General features: G+C 34.7%; 1 protein-coding gene across 9 annotated transcripts in view; it reads right to left on the bottom strand.

Annotated features, from left to right (window-relative positions):
• Positions 1-19,465, bottom strand: part of Cdc42bpa (CDC42 binding protein kinase alpha) — a 323,243-nt gene that overhangs the window by 67,663 nt on the left and 236,115 nt on the right. For 5 of the 9 annotated variants that reach the window (XM_076831696.1, XM_076831690.1, XM_076831694.1 and 2 more), the window contains 5 exons: positions 14,290-14,395; positions 13,739-13,887; positions 11,138-11,229; positions 8,634-8,710; positions 7,515-7,562 (listed from right to left, as the gene is read on the bottom strand). In XM_076831696.1, coding sequence (XP_076687811.1) covers positions 7,515-7,562; positions 8,634-8,710; positions 11,138-11,229; positions 13,739-13,887; positions 14,290-14,395 — 472 coding nt within the window. The remainder of the gene's footprint in view (positions 1-7,514; positions 7,563-8,633; positions 8,711-11,137; positions 11,230-13,738; positions 13,888-14,289; positions 14,396-19,465) is intronic. The other 4 variants (XM_076831691.1, XM_076831695.1, XM_076831693.1 and 1 more) reach the window with 1 other exon arrangement.

Here is a 19,465-nt window from a genome sequence, read left to right as displayed (position 1 = left end):
CTTGAGGAAGTTGGGGCCTAATCTCACATGATTTTCTTCTAATAGACACAGTATCTCTGGTTTAATTCCTAGGTCTTTGGTCCTTTGGCTTGAATTTTGTGCATGGTGAGAGATAGGGGCTTAATTTCATTTTGTTGCATATGGATTTCTAATTTTCCCAACACCATTTGTTGAAGAGGCTATACTTTCTTCAATGTACGTTTTTAGTGCCTCTGTCAAATATGAGATAACTGTAATTATGTGGGTTAGTATCTCTGTCCTCTATTCTGAACCATTGGTCTACAAGTCTATTTTGGTGCCAACAGCATGCTGTTTTTGTTACTACTGCTCTGTACTATAGTTTAAGGTCTGGTATAGTAATGCCACCTGCTTCACTTTTTCAAAAAATATTTTTTAGTTTTAGGTGGACACAATATCTTTATTTTACATTTATGTGGTGCTGAGGATCAAACCCAATGCCTCATGCATGATAGGAGAGCACTCTACCACTGAGCCACAATCCCAGCCCCCTGCTTCATTCTTCTTGCTTAGGATTGCTTTAGCTATTCTGGGTCTCTTATTTTTCTAGGTAAATTTCATGACTGCTTTTCTATTTCTATGAGGAATGTCATTGGGATTTTGATAGGAATTGTATTAAATCTGAATAGTGCTTTTGGTACTATGGTCATTTTGACAATATTAATTCTGCTTATCCAAGAACAAGGCAGATCTTTCCATCTTCTAAGGTCTTCTTTAATTTCTTTCTTTAGTGTTCTGTAGTTTGCATTGTAGAGGTTTGTCACCTCTTTTGTTAAGCTGATTCCCAAATATTTTATTTTTTTGATGCTATTGTAAATGAGGGAGTTTTCCTTGTTTCCCTTTCAGAAGTTATGTCACTGATATAAACAAATGCCTTTGATTTATGGGTGTTGATTTGTATCCTGCTACTTTGCTGAATTAATTTGCTAGTTCTAGAACTTTTCTGGTGGAATTTTTTTGGGTTTTCTAGGTATACAATCATAGAGCACTGACCTCTAGAATATATAAAGAACTCAAAAATCTTAACACCAGGGGCTGGGGTTGTGGCTCAGTGGTAGAGCACTTGCCTAGCATGTGTTAGGCACTGGGTTCGATTCTCAGCATCACATATAAACAAATCAATAAATAAAGGTCCATCAATAACTAATAAAATAAAAAAAAATCTTAACATCAAAAAAACAAATAACCTAATCAATAAATGGGTCAAGGAACTGAACAGACACTTCTCACAAGAGGATATACAATCAATCAACAAATATATGAAAAAATGTTCAACACCTTTAGCAATCAGAGAAATGCAAATCAAAACTACTCTTAAGATTTCATCTCACTCCAGTCAGAATGGCAGCTATTAAGAATACAAACAACAATAAATGTTGGTGAGGATGCAGGGAAAAAGGCACACTCAATATACATTGCTGGTGGGACTGCAAACTGGTGCAGCCAATATGGAAAGCAGAATGTAGAATCCTTGGGAAACTGGGAATGGAACCACCATTTGACCCAGCTATCCCACTCCTCAATCTATATCAAAGGACTTAAAAACAGCATACTACAAGGACACAGCCAATCAATGTTTATTGTAACACAATTCACAATAGCTAACAACCTAGATGCCCTTCAATAGATGAATGGATAAAGAAACTGTGGTATATATACACAATGAAATATTATTCAGCATTAAAAGAGAATAAAATTATGGCATTTGCAGGTAAATGGAAGAAGCTGGAGAATATAATGCTAATTGAAATTAGCCAATATCAAAAAACCAAATGCCAAATGATTTCTCTGATTTAAAGATGCTGATCCAAAATATGCTTTGGGAGGGGGAATTGATGGGAGGATTAAATGAACTCTAGATAAGGCAAAGGGGAAAAAGGGAGGGAGGGGAAGGAAGGGAACATAGGGGTAAGAAAGATGATGGAATGCGATGGCCATCAATACTCTAAGTACATGTGAAAAAACATGAAGGATGGGACTCTACTTTGTGTACAACCAGAGATATGAAAAACTGTGCTCTATATGTGTAATATGAATTGTAATGCATTCTGTTGTCATATATACAAATCAAAAATTTAAAAAAAAATTAAAAAGTGTTCTTCTAATTCACATGTACGATCAATCTGCCCCAGATATAACTAAAATTATGCTGCCAAGTCTCAAACCCCCGTGACCAGTTATGAGAAAATGTAAAAAGAAGCCGAGGGAGAGAATAAGAGAAAAATCAAAAGATGCGTGAATGAAGGGCAAGAGATAACCTGATTGACATTAAATCTTTTGGGATATTTTTAGTAATTTTTTCCCCCTTGAGATGGGGTCTCACTATGTTGCCCCAGCTGGCCTCTAGCCTGCATTCCTCCTGTCTCAATCTCCCAAGTAACTGGGATTATAGGGACGTGCGGTAGCCCCTACTTGAGTAAGATTTTGTATGTTAAAACTAAGCTTACGTGGCAGCCATTATGAAGTCAAACAACAACAAGTGCTGGCGAGGATGTGGGGAAAAAGGTACACTCATACATTGCTGGTGGGACTGCAAATTGGTGCAGCCAATTTGGAAAGCAGTATGGAGATTTCTTGGAAAGCTTGGAATGGAACCACCATTTGACCCAATTATTCCCCTTCTTGGACTACACCCAAAAGACCTAAAAACAGCATACTATAGGGACACAGCCACATCAATGTTTATAGCAGCACATTTCACAATAGCTAGACTGTGGAACCAACCTAGATGTCCTTCAATGGATGAATGGATTAAAAAAATGTGGCATTTATACACAATGGAATATTACTCAGCACTAAACAATAACAAGATCATGGCATTTGCAGAGAAATGGATGGCATTAGCAGATTATGCTAAGTGAAGTTAGCCAATCCCTAAAAAACAAAGGCCGAATGTCTTCTCTGATATAAGGGGGGGGGGGTGACTCAAAATGGGGTAGGGAGGAAGAGCATGAGAAGATTACCACTAAATAGGGAAAAGAGGTGGGAGGGGAAAGGAGGGAGAAGGGGAATTGCATGGAAGAAGGAAGGAGACCCTCATCATTATACAGAATACATGTATTACAATGTGAGGGGAGTAAAAAAAAAAAAAGAAATGTGTCACATTAGATTGGGTAGAGAGAAATGATGGGAGGGGAGGGGATGTGGGGATAGGAAGGACATTATTATTGCTGTATGTATTTATATGACTGTATGACCAATGTGATCCTGCAACCTGTACACTCAGAAAAATGAGAAATTATACCCCATCTAATTCAAATGTGAATAAAAAGAAAAAAACAAGCTTACGAGACAGGGGATGAAGATCAGTGGTAAAGCACTTGCCTACCATGCATTAGACTGTTCAGTCTCCAATACTACAAAACAAAACACAAAACACAAATCCTTCCAGCTCAGATGGCTTGTTTCTCTTATATGCCAGAGAACGAGAAAGGAAAGCAGTATGAGGTGCATAAAAACAGATGGACTCTAGAAACACTATCTCTTCCATGCCTGACTTTTATATTCTATAGTTTTAATTCCTTGATTAACTCCTTCCTCTGTATATCAGAGTAAGAAAATTTCCAAAAAGCAAGTTGAGCACATTTGTATTTGCCAGGAAAGTGGGCAATTTCCATTTTTGTGAACTAGGTCCAAATGAACAGAGTATAGAATTGTTATTTAATAGAACTCAAATGAACTGAATAGAGTAGGACTGCTATAAGCTTGGTGTGATGCTCTCTGGATTTGTTAATACTGGGAAGAAAGGAGAGGATGCAGGAGACAAATGAGAAAATCCAGGCCACTGAGCTCCACTTGTCTTTCCCCTGTTCGTTACCTAGAGGATGAGACTGGCCTAGTATGGACTAATCAGAGGCAGTCCAGGATTGGATATATGGGATTGAGAGCAAAAATGAGGTTAGAAGAGACAACAATTTCCATCAGAAGTCATCTGAGTATCTGTTCTTTGCTTTCTTAATAATGGAATACCTTACCCAAGAGACCACTCATTAAAATATTCTCAATTTCTTTCAAAATTAACTCAAACCCTTGTTTATTTGTCCTAATAAATGCTAGGTAGAATACTTTCTTTTCCCCTCAAAGGTTGAGAACCCTAACAAAAGCCACTTTTACAAATGGTAGAATGATCTATCTATCCACTCTTACTAATTGTGAAAATGTTGTGATGGCTAAAAATCACTGGACTAAATATTTTCTAAGTTTTTTTTTTTTTCTCCTTAAAACGTGACTATTTGTGGCTGGGTCCAGTGGCGCATGCCTGTAATCCCGGAGGCTCAGGGGCCGAGGCAGAAGGATCACGAGTTCAAAGCCAGTCTCGGCAATGGTGAGTCACTAAGCAACTCAGTGAGACCCTGTCTCTAAATAAAACATGAAATAGGGCTGGGGATGTGGCTTAGTGGTCGAGCGCCCCCGAATTCAATCCTCAGTACCAAAAACCAACAAAACAAAACAAAAAAATCAAAGTGACTATTTGTAAAGAAAGCCCAAATGCCTACATTCAATGCCTAGTTACTACTCTCATTTTCTCAGAGGTAATGAGGTGATTCATATTACATACACTACTTCCTGTCCATCAAGGCTACTCTTATGTAGAAGCAGGTGACTATACATTATGATTTAAAAAGAAGACAGCCTTCTCTGAACACTTTCTTATTTTGACAAAATTCCAGCATTTATTTGAATTAATAGGCAAAAAATGCTGAGGAAAAATTAAGTGTAAGAGAGTGATTATGTACACTGTAGTAAATAAAGGAATAACAGTTTTAATAGGCCCTGCATGAGAAGGTAAAAGAAGGAGGAAGAAAATGAAAGGTAACTTTGAAGAAGATGCACCAGTGGTAAAATTCAGAAAAATCAGAGAGCAACATGAGGAACTAGTCTTCTAGAGGAACAAAGGAATGTCAATGATGTATGGATACCCAAGGAAACTTGGTTTCTCCCATTTTACTTGATATAAACTTTATTCCCTTCTCTCTATATAAGCTCCAGATGCAATTCAGATTTTAGATCTTCAACATAATCATTCCTATAGCAGTAAGATAAAAAACAGAAAATAATGAGCAGAGGCATAATATTTTAGATTAGTTAAACATTGAAATCTACTTGCTATAGGGAAGAGTCACATATTATAAGCACAACATACACAACAATATAACCAGATTAGTAACAAAGAAAAATCAAGATTTCATTTGTTCCCTAAAAATCCAAATGCCTACAGAAAGGGAGCTATAGAACTTGAGTTTTACACTAAACAGCTTGGATGATGAACCTAGCATATGTCAAAGAATGAATACTACTGTTCAAAACATCTCTCTACCATGACTTTGAGAATGAAATAAATGGATAACTCTGGGAAAGGTGATCATAATTATGAACAAGAAACAAGAGATTTGTGCATAAAATATACATTAAGAATAAGAATTTTTAAAAAATGTAAGCTTATTGTAGGCTTTCCCTCTGACAGATAAAAATCATTTTTCTGTGGCAATGGGATTCAACAATTCCAAAGGAAAGTATTATAATTCATATTGGTGGTGAATAAAAGGCTGAGTAGTGAAGAGTTAAATGAAATTAAATTAATGGACAAGGAAGCTGAAGGGAATAGAGGAAGAGAAGGGAAGCAGCCCATTAAGAATAAGTAAATAATACCAATATTACTGTGGATATTACAGTTTATTTTTAACTCTTTAAAGCCAGTTAATGAGATTAATTGCCATTATTATTCCTATCTGTCAAATGGGCAACCTTAAGCAAAGAAATGACTGCTTACATTCTCCAAACTATATACCTAGAAAGTGGAATAGGCAGGACTTGAGCTATGTGTTCCATCAAAACAATGTATTTATGTATTTATGTGCTTCATCAAAACAATGAGAGGATGGAGTTTTAAAATCACCTCTTTTAAGAGATGGAGTATAGATCAAAGATTCCACAGGTTTTGTGAACACAGCTCATTTCTACTTTGTCCTAGGAGTTCCTTCGCACTAGCATAAACTTTAGTTGTATGTTTAAACTGAGCTTGTATTATTTAAAAGTGGGTAAAGAATAAAGAAGTATACTCCCTAAGGGAACGTAACAGTGGGAAACAGCTGTGATTCGGGCACTCATTCATTTCATCTGAGGGTCAGGGTGGCAGTGGTAAAGTGTGTCTGAGAACAGAAACCAGCCAGGTACGTGGCAGAGGGATTTCTGAAGATCTTCTTGGAAAGAGCTCATTTATTTGCCAAAATACATATTGCTCTTATGTTTTGCATTCAGAGATTTTTTTTTTTTAAATGCGTGGCAAGAGGATGGAGGCAAGAGTTTCTTAGAAAAATGAAAACGGTTTTCTAATGGAGAGACCTAAGTAATTTACTCAAACTTCCTTTTCATTCTTTCTGAGTAATATCTGTATGGAAATACCCTACTGAGTATTTTAAGATCAGATTATAACACGCTGTACCATTGTATATCAAGAGAGTAACCTTTTTGATTACACTATAGAATTAGCCAGAACAATTCTTTTTCTGAGGAACAAGTGTCCACTTAGAATGGAAACATGTAAGTTCTGGCATTAATATTTCAAACTTACCAAAAATCAATTTTTTTTGTTCAATAATTTGAAAAAATCCAGATCAACAAGTTCCTTTAATGGAAAATCATGCTAAATACTTTCTAAGAATAATATTCTACATAAGAAAATATAGAAATTATACATTTAAAGAATATCTTCTGGTTTTATGCATAGTTTTTCATTTGAATTAATTGTATTTCCTCATTTCTGCAAAGAACCAATGTTCAACAAGGTAAAAAAAATGCTATACAACAGAATTACTGTGCATTTAATGTGGAATAGAGAAAATGTATAAAACATACAGTACTGTAAAGAGAATGAATGTATCATACACAGTTAATAGGAATTTCCAAATTATTAAATCTATAAAATTAATTTAGGAGAGAAAATGATAATGCAGTCAATTTATAAAGCATTTAGTACAGATGCTAAGTAAAATTATGCTCCCATTAGAAAAGAAATTCTGTCAGCTCTAAAAATAGATTGATACCGTCTTATTGTGTTATAATAATATCTATTGGAGAATTTAACTTATAAAAAATGGCAATTTTTTTGATTATACCATCATAGGTTTATTTTAACCAACATAGAAATAAATAGTAAAGTGCTGAAAACAAAAGGGAAAGTAAAATAGAAATCATGAAAAATAAAAATAAGCAATTATTTACACATACAGTGACAATAATTAAATAATTCTAGTCTTTAGAATTGTAAAGAATGGAAATAGAGATTTTCCAAAGGTCAAAGCATTTTTGAAGTATATTTTTTACTTTATGTTTAATAATGATTATCCATTATATATAAGAAGGAAACACATTTTGGCTCACATATATTTACAAACGTAGTATTTCTAAAACTGACTGCATTACTAAACAAACTCTTCATATAAATTCACTGATCTCTTTTACTGAAGGATGCATTGGTTTGAAAATCAAAGACTTACGTCATCCAAAAAATCAATCAGTGAGGATGAGGAAGAAGAAAAGGAATCCTATTTAACGAATACAGCAATAAAAAAATAGAAAATATGGATGAAGCAATTTAATAGGAACAAATAATAAATCAAAAATTTTGTAAAACAATTGAAAGGCAAATGACATTAATTCAAATAAATAAATGAGAAAAGCAGTCACTGTCATTGTTTTCAAGAAACTTTCATGATTCATTAATTACTTTTTTAGAGTGTTTCTTTTTCCTTTTTCCAAGGAATGAAATATAATTCATACACCATGCCCAAAGTATAATAAAATGAAGCTCATGGCAAATCATTAATAATAAAATTAAATATAAGCACTTATGAAAATAACAACTAAAAGTTAAGTAACAGAATCTCTGCTTCTAGTTCTTCCCACCAGAATGTAACCTCTTTGTCAGGGGGACTTGTCACTTTGGGTCACTACTGTATCTCCAGCACTTAGAACAGCTCCTTGCATATAGACACATGATTCTGGTTTGCTGAATAAAAACATTACCAACTCAAAATTTTTTGAGACAAAAATATACTTTATAGCATGACATTGATTTTTTTCAGCCAAAATTTTAAATAAGATAAGGAATGACAAGTATTATATAATCACCATTTCATTATTGTGGAATCTGCCTAACAGTGGATGTAATACTTTTAACACGAAGCATTTTTTTTATATACTTTTTAAAAAATGAACTGATTTGCAACAAGAAACACCAATACACTATTGTGAGCTTCAAATTTTTCACTTATTTTTTTTTTACTGTGGCTCTGTGCTTTGGAATAAAAAGTGTCAAAATTATTTTAAAAGTTGGGATTTGTTCTGCTTTTATTGCTTCTTAGGGAAGTTCAAAATGCTTTTAAAACTAACAATGACTTTCATATTTACACCTTTCTTGGATGTTCTGTTAAATACAAGTGTGATTATACTTTCCATAAGAATCCAGAACATATTACTTCCCTACTATATTGCTGTTTTATAGGATTCTAGATCCTTTTATGTGAGATGCAATAAAACAGTTTTATTGCAAATAAATTTTAAATCACAAAGTGAATTTTAAATTACAAAGGATACTTGAAAAGTTCAGTACTTACTTCAAATTGATCCAGAGCATCGGTAGGCGTATTCAAAAATGCCAAGAAAGAATGCTGTGAGTCTTGGTGCTCTATACCTAGAAAACAGCAGCAACTTTTTTTAAAACTAGAACAATCAATACTAATTTTTATGGATAACCTTTCCTGTCTCAATCTATTAAATCTATTCTCAAATATCATATTTCAAAGCTGATTAATATTATTAATGCTACATATTTGAAGAGCCAAATTACATTATTTTTTCCTAGACTATCACTCAACAATTAAATAACATCTACTTCTATCAAATACTTGTTCTTGAGTTACTTGTTATGGGATTTTTTTCTTTTTCTATCTGGTAAATCATTAAAAAACCCACATTAAATCTTTTGATAGTCTAGAGAGAATGTAGGTGCTTGTTTATGTGTGATTTTTCTAAGCTCATTTATCACCAAATGAGGTTTCTGTTTGAAATACTCGTACCAAGCACACAGCACAAGTATAAGTAATCTTTAATAAGAAAATAATGCAGTCATAAAACAAATGTATTTAATTATGAAAAAAAGTTAGTCAATCTGACTGCAGGTATTATTCAACTAAAAGAATGATGAATCCAAACTCCAGTTTTTCTCAGATGAATTAAAAAATTCGTACATATCTTGTGGCTATGATATTAACTTTAAACACATAATTTTCAAAATATATATTTTTTAATTCTTCTTTTTTCTCTGGGTGCTGGGGATCCATGGCCTTGAGCATGCCAGGCAAACACTACTATTAAGGCACATCCCCATCCCTCTAAAATACTTCTTAAAACATAAAAATGATGATAAATACTAGGAAGGATAAAACAAGCAATCACACAATTTTGACTTCTATATCTTTAAGAAATGACATTTTATGTGTTTTCCCATATTATCTTCTAATTATATACCATAATTACCAGATGGATCAATATGTTGAGAAATTTATTCAGTCAATAAATATTTGTTGAGACTATTATGTACCAGACACTGTCCTAGATTCTGGGGATATAGGCGTAAACAAGGCATTTTTTTTTAAAGTCTTTGTCTTCATTTCATAAATGTCACCTTATAATATTTAAGCAGCTATAATACATTATAACAGTGAAACTTTCTTTTTGCAGTAATCAAAATACAAACAATAAAGCTTTAGTTAACATCTCTTCAAAACAATGTGATAAATTTAACACTTTTCTTTTTCAAGTTTAGGACTAATTTTAAAATGATATAGTAAATGTCATCTGATGTAAATCATACTCTGCACTTGTTTCTCTCCTATTAAGTTGGCTTTAAGGCCACAAGTGAACCAGGTCTTATGTATTCATTTTTATCTCTTCACTAAAAAATGTTTCTTCTTTTTACTCTTCATTAATTAAAACCCAGCCTGGTTCTCATTTTAGCATGATAGCTCATGTACTTAATTTGAGTTCCCATTCACTTTTTGGAGGCTCCTTCTTTCTCTTTTTCAGTAAGGAATTCCACCAACAAAAAATTATTGAACATCAACTTCTTTAAATAGCTTTGTCATGTGAGCTCCTCTGTGTGATTGCTCTCTGTATTCCACAACTTTAGATTGGATTCAAAGACCCAACCAGCTTTATCTCTAAGTATGTAATGGCACTGGGGAATGACAGAGAAAGAAGCCCATGGGCTTAATATAAACCCCATTAATTAGTGAAGTATTCAGGGATAGCCTTTATTAGGAAAATGAATTTTGGAAAATTGAATGTAAAATATCCCATTATTTAGAAAAATAACATTCTGAATTTATTTTTACTAAACCTTCACATTCTTAATATGTATATTATGGAAAGAAAGTTTAAGAAATGCATGTAATAAAGCTATCAAGCACTATTAGCTTCCACATTAATGGAAAAAATACAAAAGTAATGTTTTCAAGAAAATGGTAATAAATTTGGGAAATCCCATAGGGCCAGCAACGTTAAGCATCAAACTAGAAGGCGGCACTGAAATGTCAAAATAATTCTTCATTATTATATTGCCCAATTAATAACAAATTAGATTGCTCATTATTTCTTTCATACATTGTATTCTCAACTCTCCTGAAAGTGAATCCCTCTCAAGATTGTGGACCTTCTAGGCACAAATAAATACTTGTTGAAGTCTCCTTACCATGTTTTGAACACACACTGCCACTATTGGACTGATTAATTTAGATAGTAACATTTCAGAGTATTATACAGTATAATTTTTCAGTGACCAAAATGTTAAATAGATAACATTTTTGAACAGGTAAATTTATGGGAAAGTGACTTCTTCTGTTACTATAACCTTTTAAAACAATGTCTAGTAAGTAAAACAAAATGACTCAAAACCAGTCTACCAAATGTGTGTGTATGTGTGCATCATATACCATGCACATGTTCCTGAGTGCACATGTGAACAATTTTCCCACCTACACAATAAGCTGACTCTTCTGTAATAAGATATATTCATGACAAAACAGTAAGTCCTGATTGATACAAACACACATTCCCATACCCTTTTCAGATCTAAGCTCTTCAGTGTCCTTTATCAGTTGTTCGATTTCTGATAGGAGTTCCAAGTTCTTCTTCTCTGAATCTTTTAGTTTACTTAAATAAGAAAAACAAAGAAAACATGTCATTAATTTTTTATTGCTGACTAGGGAGGCATCTTGTATGTAGCTCACTAAATTAGTAAGGGCAAATCATGCCAAATCATGGTACTGCAAACCACTCTAGGCAGGATGAATACAGCCTGTCACCTGCTATTATATAAATTAAGTTTTATTAGAGCACAGTCAGAATCATTCATTTCAATACTGACTATAGTTGTCCTTACACTATAATAGCACAGTTGAGTAGCTGTGAGGGAGGCTATATAGTCCTTGAAACCTAAAATATTTACTACCTGGTCCTTTATAGAAAAAGTTTCCCGGCCCTGAGCTACATTACTAACTTTAAAAATGTTATAAAATCAGTTGATTTTAGAGTTGTTATATTTTATTCATAAACAACCATAAAAGTAGAACATATTTGTAAGTTTATAATTATCAATTTGGTTTATTTACCTGTTTTATGGATATTTTAAGTGTAAGCTCTATGTCCTGGGCACAGGAAGATTATATTTATTCCAAATTACAACACACAGAATGACACTCAGTAGGTCTTTATGCTGTGTTTCGTTCATATTCTCCAGAAAAACTTCTGTTCTTTTTAACGCCACATAAACACATGTAAGTAAAACATAATTCATGTGTGTCATTTATTACAAAAAGTTCATAATTCAACAGGGGTGCCATATATCTGGCCTTTGATTTGATTCAAAATATTAATGGGTGCAGTTTAAAGTCTAAGGCTGTGATCACACCATCAAAAAGTGAATTTATAGCCCTATATTTCTTCTTTTGCTTTTGGAACTTTTAGTATTCTGAGCACCAAAAGGATCTTTGTGTTTATAGTTTCATTTGAAATGTGAACTTTGTTTTCTTCCTCTATATCACCTCTACTGACTTTTTTTTTAATACTAATCCCTGAGCCACATTCCTAATCTGTTTGGTTTTTTTTTTTTTTTTTTTTTTTTTTTAAATTTCAGACAGAGTGTCACTAAGTTGCTTATGGACTTGCTAAATTGTTGAGATTGGCTTTGAACTTGTGATCCTCCTGCCCCAGCTACTGAAGCTGCTGGTACTACAGGCATGTGCCACCATGTCCAGCTTACACTTTTTTTTTAAATGTTGATGGATCTTTATTTTATGCATTTATTTATATGCAGTGCTGAGAATTGAAACCGGTGCCACACACATGTTGGGCAAGTGCTCTATCACTGAGCCACAACCACAGTCCAAGCTTATAATTTTTTTGTTGTATTTTTTGTAATACTGAGAATCAAACCCAGGGTTTCGTGCATGCTAGGTGAGTGCTGTACCTCTAAACCACATTCTCAGCCCCTAACTGATTTTGGAATCATATTTATATCCAATCCAATTATAATTTTTCATTTTATCATTTATACATTCAGACTATGATTTTCTCTACTGTTGTGACAATAGAGGGAATGTGTTCATTAGCTAACAGCCTCCAAGACTAGGAGATTCTATTTTTTAGGAAATATAGAAACATGAAAAATAAGTAAAATCAAAAGATATTCTGCCCTTATGAAATTTACTGTCAATAGAATCTTTACATGTAAAAGACCAAGGGTAGAGATCACAATTTTCAAATAATTCTATTTTGTTCTGACCATATGTTGCAATTTCACACAAATATATTTTTTTCTTTGTGTAGGGATTAATCCAAGAACCTTGAACATGACAGACAAGTGCTCTACCACTAAGCTATACCACCAGTCTTTTTAAAAATTTTACTTTGAGACAAGGTCTCACTCAGTTGCCCAGGACAGCCTTGAACTTGATCCTCTTGTTTCAGTCTCCCAAGTATCTGGGATTACAAGTTTGTGCCACTACAACTGGAAAATATGATATTCCCTCTCCTCCCACTCCCCAATACTGGAACTGAACCTAGGAGTGCTCTACCACTGAATAATATTTCCAGCCCTTTTTATTACTTTTTAAACTTTAGACAGTGTCTTACTAAATTGTTGAGATGAGCCTCAAGCTTATGATCTTCCTGCCTCAACCGCTCAAGTCACTGGGATAATAGGTTTGAGTTGGTGTGTCCAGAACAAATATGATATCCTTGAACATGAGGAAAATTTAGACTAATAAACTATGAGAGTTAACTAAACTTTACAAATAAGGGGAAAATAAACAATGAAATATTATTAATTCTACTTTATGGACAAGCGAGAGGAAAATGAGGCTGTATAAAAATCTTACTGGGGCTGGGGCTGGGGCTTAGCAGTAGCACACTTGTCTGGCATGAGTAAGGCACTGGATTCGATTCTCAGCACCACATGTAAATAAATGAAAGCCTATCAACAACTAAAAAATACATTTAAAAAAAACCCTTATCACTACTTATAGAGCTTGAAAGCATCTGATCCTTTTTCAAATCTTTTTTTTTAAGCACTAGGCAAATAAGCAAACATGTAATATTTCTCTAAATAATTGTTAAAAACCTTAGAAATGATTCTACTTGGACTAGATTTTTTCAATCTCACCATTCTGTTATGATGTTAGCTGCTTTAACTTTATTCAGCTCTTCTTGGATGGCCTGTTTAGCTCTTATTTCTGCATCCAGAGCTGACTGCAATTCCAGTCTAGCTGACATATCCAGTTTTGCAAAACGACGCATTTTCCAGGGCATATCCTATAAAGTAGAAAGAGTGTGTTTTTAACTCCCTATTTTAAACATTAAAACTTAATAATCCAAATGAATTCGAAAGCTACTTATAGGCACCAACCATTTTCACTTAGAATAGAAATACAAAAATATGTTTTTCATTAAACTCAGAAATAATGGTCAATATTCACATACAAATGAATATTTCCTAACAGTTATTTCCAATAATGACTATTCATATGGACTACTGTTAAGCATTTATGTGTTGTTTTCCTAAACTGGTAAAGACTTAAACTAACTGATTTCTCTTGAAAACTTCCAGCAGGCTAACGCCTAGGAGAACTGACATAAATAATCAGATTTATGATAGTGTTTTTTGAGCCTTGTAATCTAATATGATAAGCTTCTATGCAAAATGGCAGAGCTTACAGTTGCTCGTGTACCCAAGCTGGCACTTCTTAATGCTTCCAATTCTTCAGTCATTTTAGAAGCTAAGGCCTGAAGATAGCCTCGTGCATCCTTTTCATCACTGACCCTAAAATATACACACATGAAGACAGAGATAAAGCACAAAAGTAAAACAGAAAAACTTCAGTGACATATACGCTATTTTAAAGTTCATAAAGAAGCAATAGAAGACTTCCAAAATGGCAGAGTAGAGGAGAACTCGTTACTGGTGTGACTCCGAGTGAATGGTCAGACACTCTCCCTCATAGGGGCACCCTTTCACGCATATAAGCTTCATGGAGCCTGTGACAGGATTTTAAACAGTGGTTGGATACAAGCGCAGCCCAGAATCCCGAGAAAATCTGAGTCCCTCCAGGTGAGGAAACCGGCCAGCAACGCAGCCCAGGAACCCACAGCAGACAGGTGGAGTTGAGCCCCGTGGAGTTCTGGCAGCATAGGGACACAGAGTTACAGATCCTTTGGAGCTAGAGCGTGCCAGACTGCGACCTGCGTCTCCGCAGGGCACTGGAGGAGGACTGAAGTCTGGACTTATTGGAGAAATAGCCCAGCTCCCTCCTCCTCACTGGACACCCCGACTCCGAAATGGGCAGTCGCCATCATGGAAAATCTACTTCGTCAGCTTTGGATGGTTGTAACAGGCAGAGAGTTTTTGGCATCGGAACAGGTGTGTGATTTCCAGCACCCCCTCTACCCAGCGGTGATAACTCAAAACCTTTCTCACCAGCTCTCGGTGGCCGTGACTATCAGAACCGAGTGAAACTGAAAAGGTGCCTGATCTCCAACTCCCCCTCCCACAGCTATGATAACCCAAAACCTTTCTGGCCAGCTCTCGGTGAGCATGGCTATCAGAGGGAATAAGACAGAACAGGTTGCCGGTTTCCAACTCCCCCTCTCCACAGCTGTGATGACTTGGTGTCTACCCAACACAGAGGTAGTTCTCAGCTGATCAGGAGCGCAGAGCACCACAAGCCCAGAGTGAACCCAGGACTATGGAGAAGAGTTCCAGTCACTGGGGCCTAGAGGGCAGGAGAAGTGAGGGGGATAGAGACCCGGAACAACCCAAAGAGACCGGGACTGGAGAAGCACCCGGAAGGGGAGGGAGAGCCACCTCACAAGGATTGCTTCCTCCACTGAGGGCAGAGACTCAACCTGGAATGCACAAGGACACCTACTGGAAGAGAAGAAAACTGAATTCTAAGAGTGCATTTTTTTTTCTCTGTTTCCTTCTTTCCTATTTAATTTTTATCTTTTTCTTCTCTCTTTTCCTCTTTTTTCATTTCTTTTTCTTATCTCTTCCCCCCTTTTTCTTCTTCTTTTCTTTTGACTTTTCTTTCTCCTTCGCTTTCTCTCCCACCCGTTACTATTTCTACTACGTGTAATTTACTAAATGCAAATAGGTGAATGTTTCTATGCTTCTTATTGTCCTCCCACATACTTAGCTACCCTAAAATACCTCCTGTCTATTCTCCTGTTAATAACTTCATTAGAGTTCTCCAAAGTAGCTAAGATGTATTAACCCCCATACCCTCACATCTTTCCTGCTAAAGTCCTACAACCGACCCTCAATTCTCTGTAGCCACCAGAATCTATAAGCCTTTTATGAAGCTAATGAATTTATTTTAAATTACAATTGAATCCAACATCTCTAAACATTATCTCCCATCACAAAGGAGAGCTCCCAGAACTATACAAGAGCAATACAAATCTATAGGAGAAAAATAAGAACACAACAGTCACACAGAGCTGGAAAGAAACGTGAGTAACATGAAAAAAAACAAGGGAAAAAAGGACCACAAACAATGCAGGACAACTCAATAATAGAGGAGTTAAAACTACAGCAGAAAGAATGTCAGATAAAGATTTCAAGATATACATGCCTCAAACGATCTGGAGTCTCAAGGAAGACCTTAGACAGTAAATGCAGACAATGAAAGATCACTTTGACAATGAATTAGATAAACAATTCCAAGAAGCAAAAGATCAACTCTACAGGGAGATAGAGGTTATATAAAAAAATCAAACACAAATCCTGGAAATGAAGGAAATTGTAAACCAAATTAAAAACTTAAATGAGAGTATCACCTGCAGAGTAGAACAATTAGAAGTCAGAACATCAGACAACGAAGACAAAGTATATTATCTCAAAAAGAGTCTAGACTGCTCAGAAAGGCTGATAAGAAACCACGAGCAGAACATCCAAGAAATTTGGGATAACACAAAGAGACCAAATTTAAGAGTTATTGGATTAGAGGAAGATATAGAGGTCCAAACCAAAGGAATAAGCAATCTGTTCAATGAAATAATTTTAGAAAACTTTCCAGACATGAAGAATGAAATGGAAATCCAAATCCTAGAAGCCTATAGGACGCCGAATGTACAAAACCACAAGAGATTCACACCAAGACACATTATAATGAAAATACCCAATATACAGAACAAGGAGAGAATTTTAAAAGCCACAAGAGAAAGGAAGCAGATGACATTTAGAGGTAAACCAATTAGATTAATGGCTGATTTTTCAACACAGATTCTGAAAGCTAGAAGATACTGAAACAATGTATTTCAAACGCTGAAAGATAATGGGTTCCAACCAAGAATCTTGTATCCAGCAAAATTAAGCTTCAGGTTTGATAATGAAATAAAAACTTTCCACGATAAACAAAAGTTAAAAGAATTTTCAGCAAGAAAACTGGAGCTTCAAATCATACTTGGCAAAACATTACACGAAGAGGAAATGAAAAATAATAACGAAAATCAACAGTGGGAGGTAGTACAGTAAAACTAATCAAAGAGGAAAAACAAATCAAGTTAAATAACAAAAATAAACAAACATGGCAGGAAGAACAAACCATATCTCAACAGTAACCCTAAATGTTAATGGCTTAAACTCACTAATCAAAAGACGGGCTAGTAGATTGGATTAAAAAAAAAGATCCAACAATATGCTGCCTACAGGAGACTCATCTGATAGGAAAAGACATAAACAGACATGAACAGAAGATGAAAGGTTAGGAAAAATCATACCACTCACATGGACCTTGGAAGCAAGCAGGGGTGTCCATACTCATATCAAATAAAATAGACTTCAGGCCAAAGTTAATCAAAAGGTATAAAGAAGGACACTACATACTGCTAAAGGGAACCATTCACCAACAAGACATAACAATCATTAATATATATACCCCAAATATATATGTGCAGCTATGTTCATCAAACAAACTTTTCTCAAGTTCAAGAGACAAACAGATCACAACAGAATAATCAAGGGTGATTTTAACATACCTTTCTCACCACTGGACAGATCTTCAAAACAAAAGTTGAATGAAGAGACTATACAACTCAATAACACAATTAATAACTTAGACTTAATTGACATATATAGAATATATCAACCAACATCAAGCGGATACACTTTTTTCTCAGCAGCACATGGATCCTTTTCAAAAATAGAAGATATATTATGCCATAGGGCAACTCTTAACAAATACAAAGGAGTAGAGATATTACCATGCATTTTATCCGATCATAATGGAATGAAATTGGAAATCAATGATAAAATAAGGAAGAAAAATTCCTACATCACATGAAAAATGAACAATATACTACTAAATGAACAATGGGTTACAGAAGACATCAAGGAGGAAATTAAAAAATTCTTAGAGATAAATGAAAACAAACACACAACATATCGAAATCTCTGGGACACTATGAAAGCAGTACTAAGAGGAAAATTCATTACATGGAGTTCATTCCTTAAAAGAAGAAAAAGCCAACAAATAAATGATCTCACACTACATCTCAAAGCCCTAGAAAAAGAAGAACAAATCAGCAGCAAATGCAATAGAAGGCAAGAAATAATTAAAATCAGAGCCGAAATCAATGAAATTGAAATAAAAGAAACAACTGAAAAAACTGACAAAACTAAAAGTTGGTTCTTTGAAAAAATAAATAAGACTGACAGATCCTTAGCCATGCTAGTGAAGAGAAGAAGAGAGAGAACCCAAATTACTAGCATATGGAATGAAAAAGGCAATATCAGAACAGACACTACAGAAATACCGAAGATAATTAGAAATAATTTTGAAACCTTATACTCCAATAAATAGAAGATAGTAAAGGCTTTGATAAATTCCTTAAGTCATATGATCGGCCCAGATTGAATCAGGAAGATATACACAACTTAAACAGACCAATATCAAGTGAGGAAATAGAAGAAGCCATCAAAAGACTACCAACCAAGAAAAGTCGAGGACCGGACAGAAACAGCAGAGTTTTACAAGACCTTTAAAGAAGAACGAATACGAATACTCTTCAATCTATTTCAGGAAATAGAAAAAGAGGGAGAACTTCCAAATTCATTCTACGAGGCCAATATCATCCTCATTCCAAAACCAGACAGACAAAGAAAGAAAACTTCAGACCAATATCTCTAATGAATTTAGATGCAAAAATCCTCAATAAAACTGGCAAATTGGATACAAAAACATATCAAAAAGATCGTGCACCATGATCAAGTGGGATTCATCCCTGGGATGCAAGTTGGTTCAACATAGGAAAATCAATAAATGTAATTCATCACATCAATATACTTGAAGATAAGAACCATATGACCATCTTGATCCAAAAAAAGCATTTGACAAAACACAGTACGCCTTTATGTTCAAAACACTAGAAAAGCTAGGGATAACAGGAACTTACCCCAACATTGTAAAAGCTATCTACACTAATCCTCATCCAGAAAAATTGAAGGCATTCCCTCTAAAATCTGGAACAAGACAGGATGCCCTCTCTCACCACTTCTATTCAACATAGTTCTTGAAACACTGGCCATAGCAATTAGACAGATGAAAGAAATTAAAGGAATAACTATAGGAAAAGAAGAACTTAAACTAGCACTATTTGCTGATGATTCTATACCTAGAAGACCAAAAGGCTCTACCAAGAAACTTCTAGAACTAGTAAATGAATTCAGCAAAGTGGCAGGATATAAAATCAACACCCATAAATCAAAGGCATTCCTGTATATTAGTGCCAAATCCTCTGAAATGGAAATGAGAAAAACTACCCATTCACAATATACTCAAAAAAAAAAAAATACTTGGGAATCAACTTAACAAAAGACGTGAAAGATCTATAC

Source organism: Callospermophilus lateralis, chromosome 13 (assembly GCF_048772815.1).
Source record: "Callospermophilus lateralis isolate mCalLat2 chromosome 13, mCalLat2.hap1, whole genome shotgun sequence".
NCBI classification, from domain to species: domain Eukaryota; kingdom Metazoa; phylum Chordata; class Mammalia; order Rodentia; family Sciuridae; genus Callospermophilus; species Callospermophilus lateralis.
This window is presented reverse-complemented; position numbering and strand designations above follow the sequence as displayed.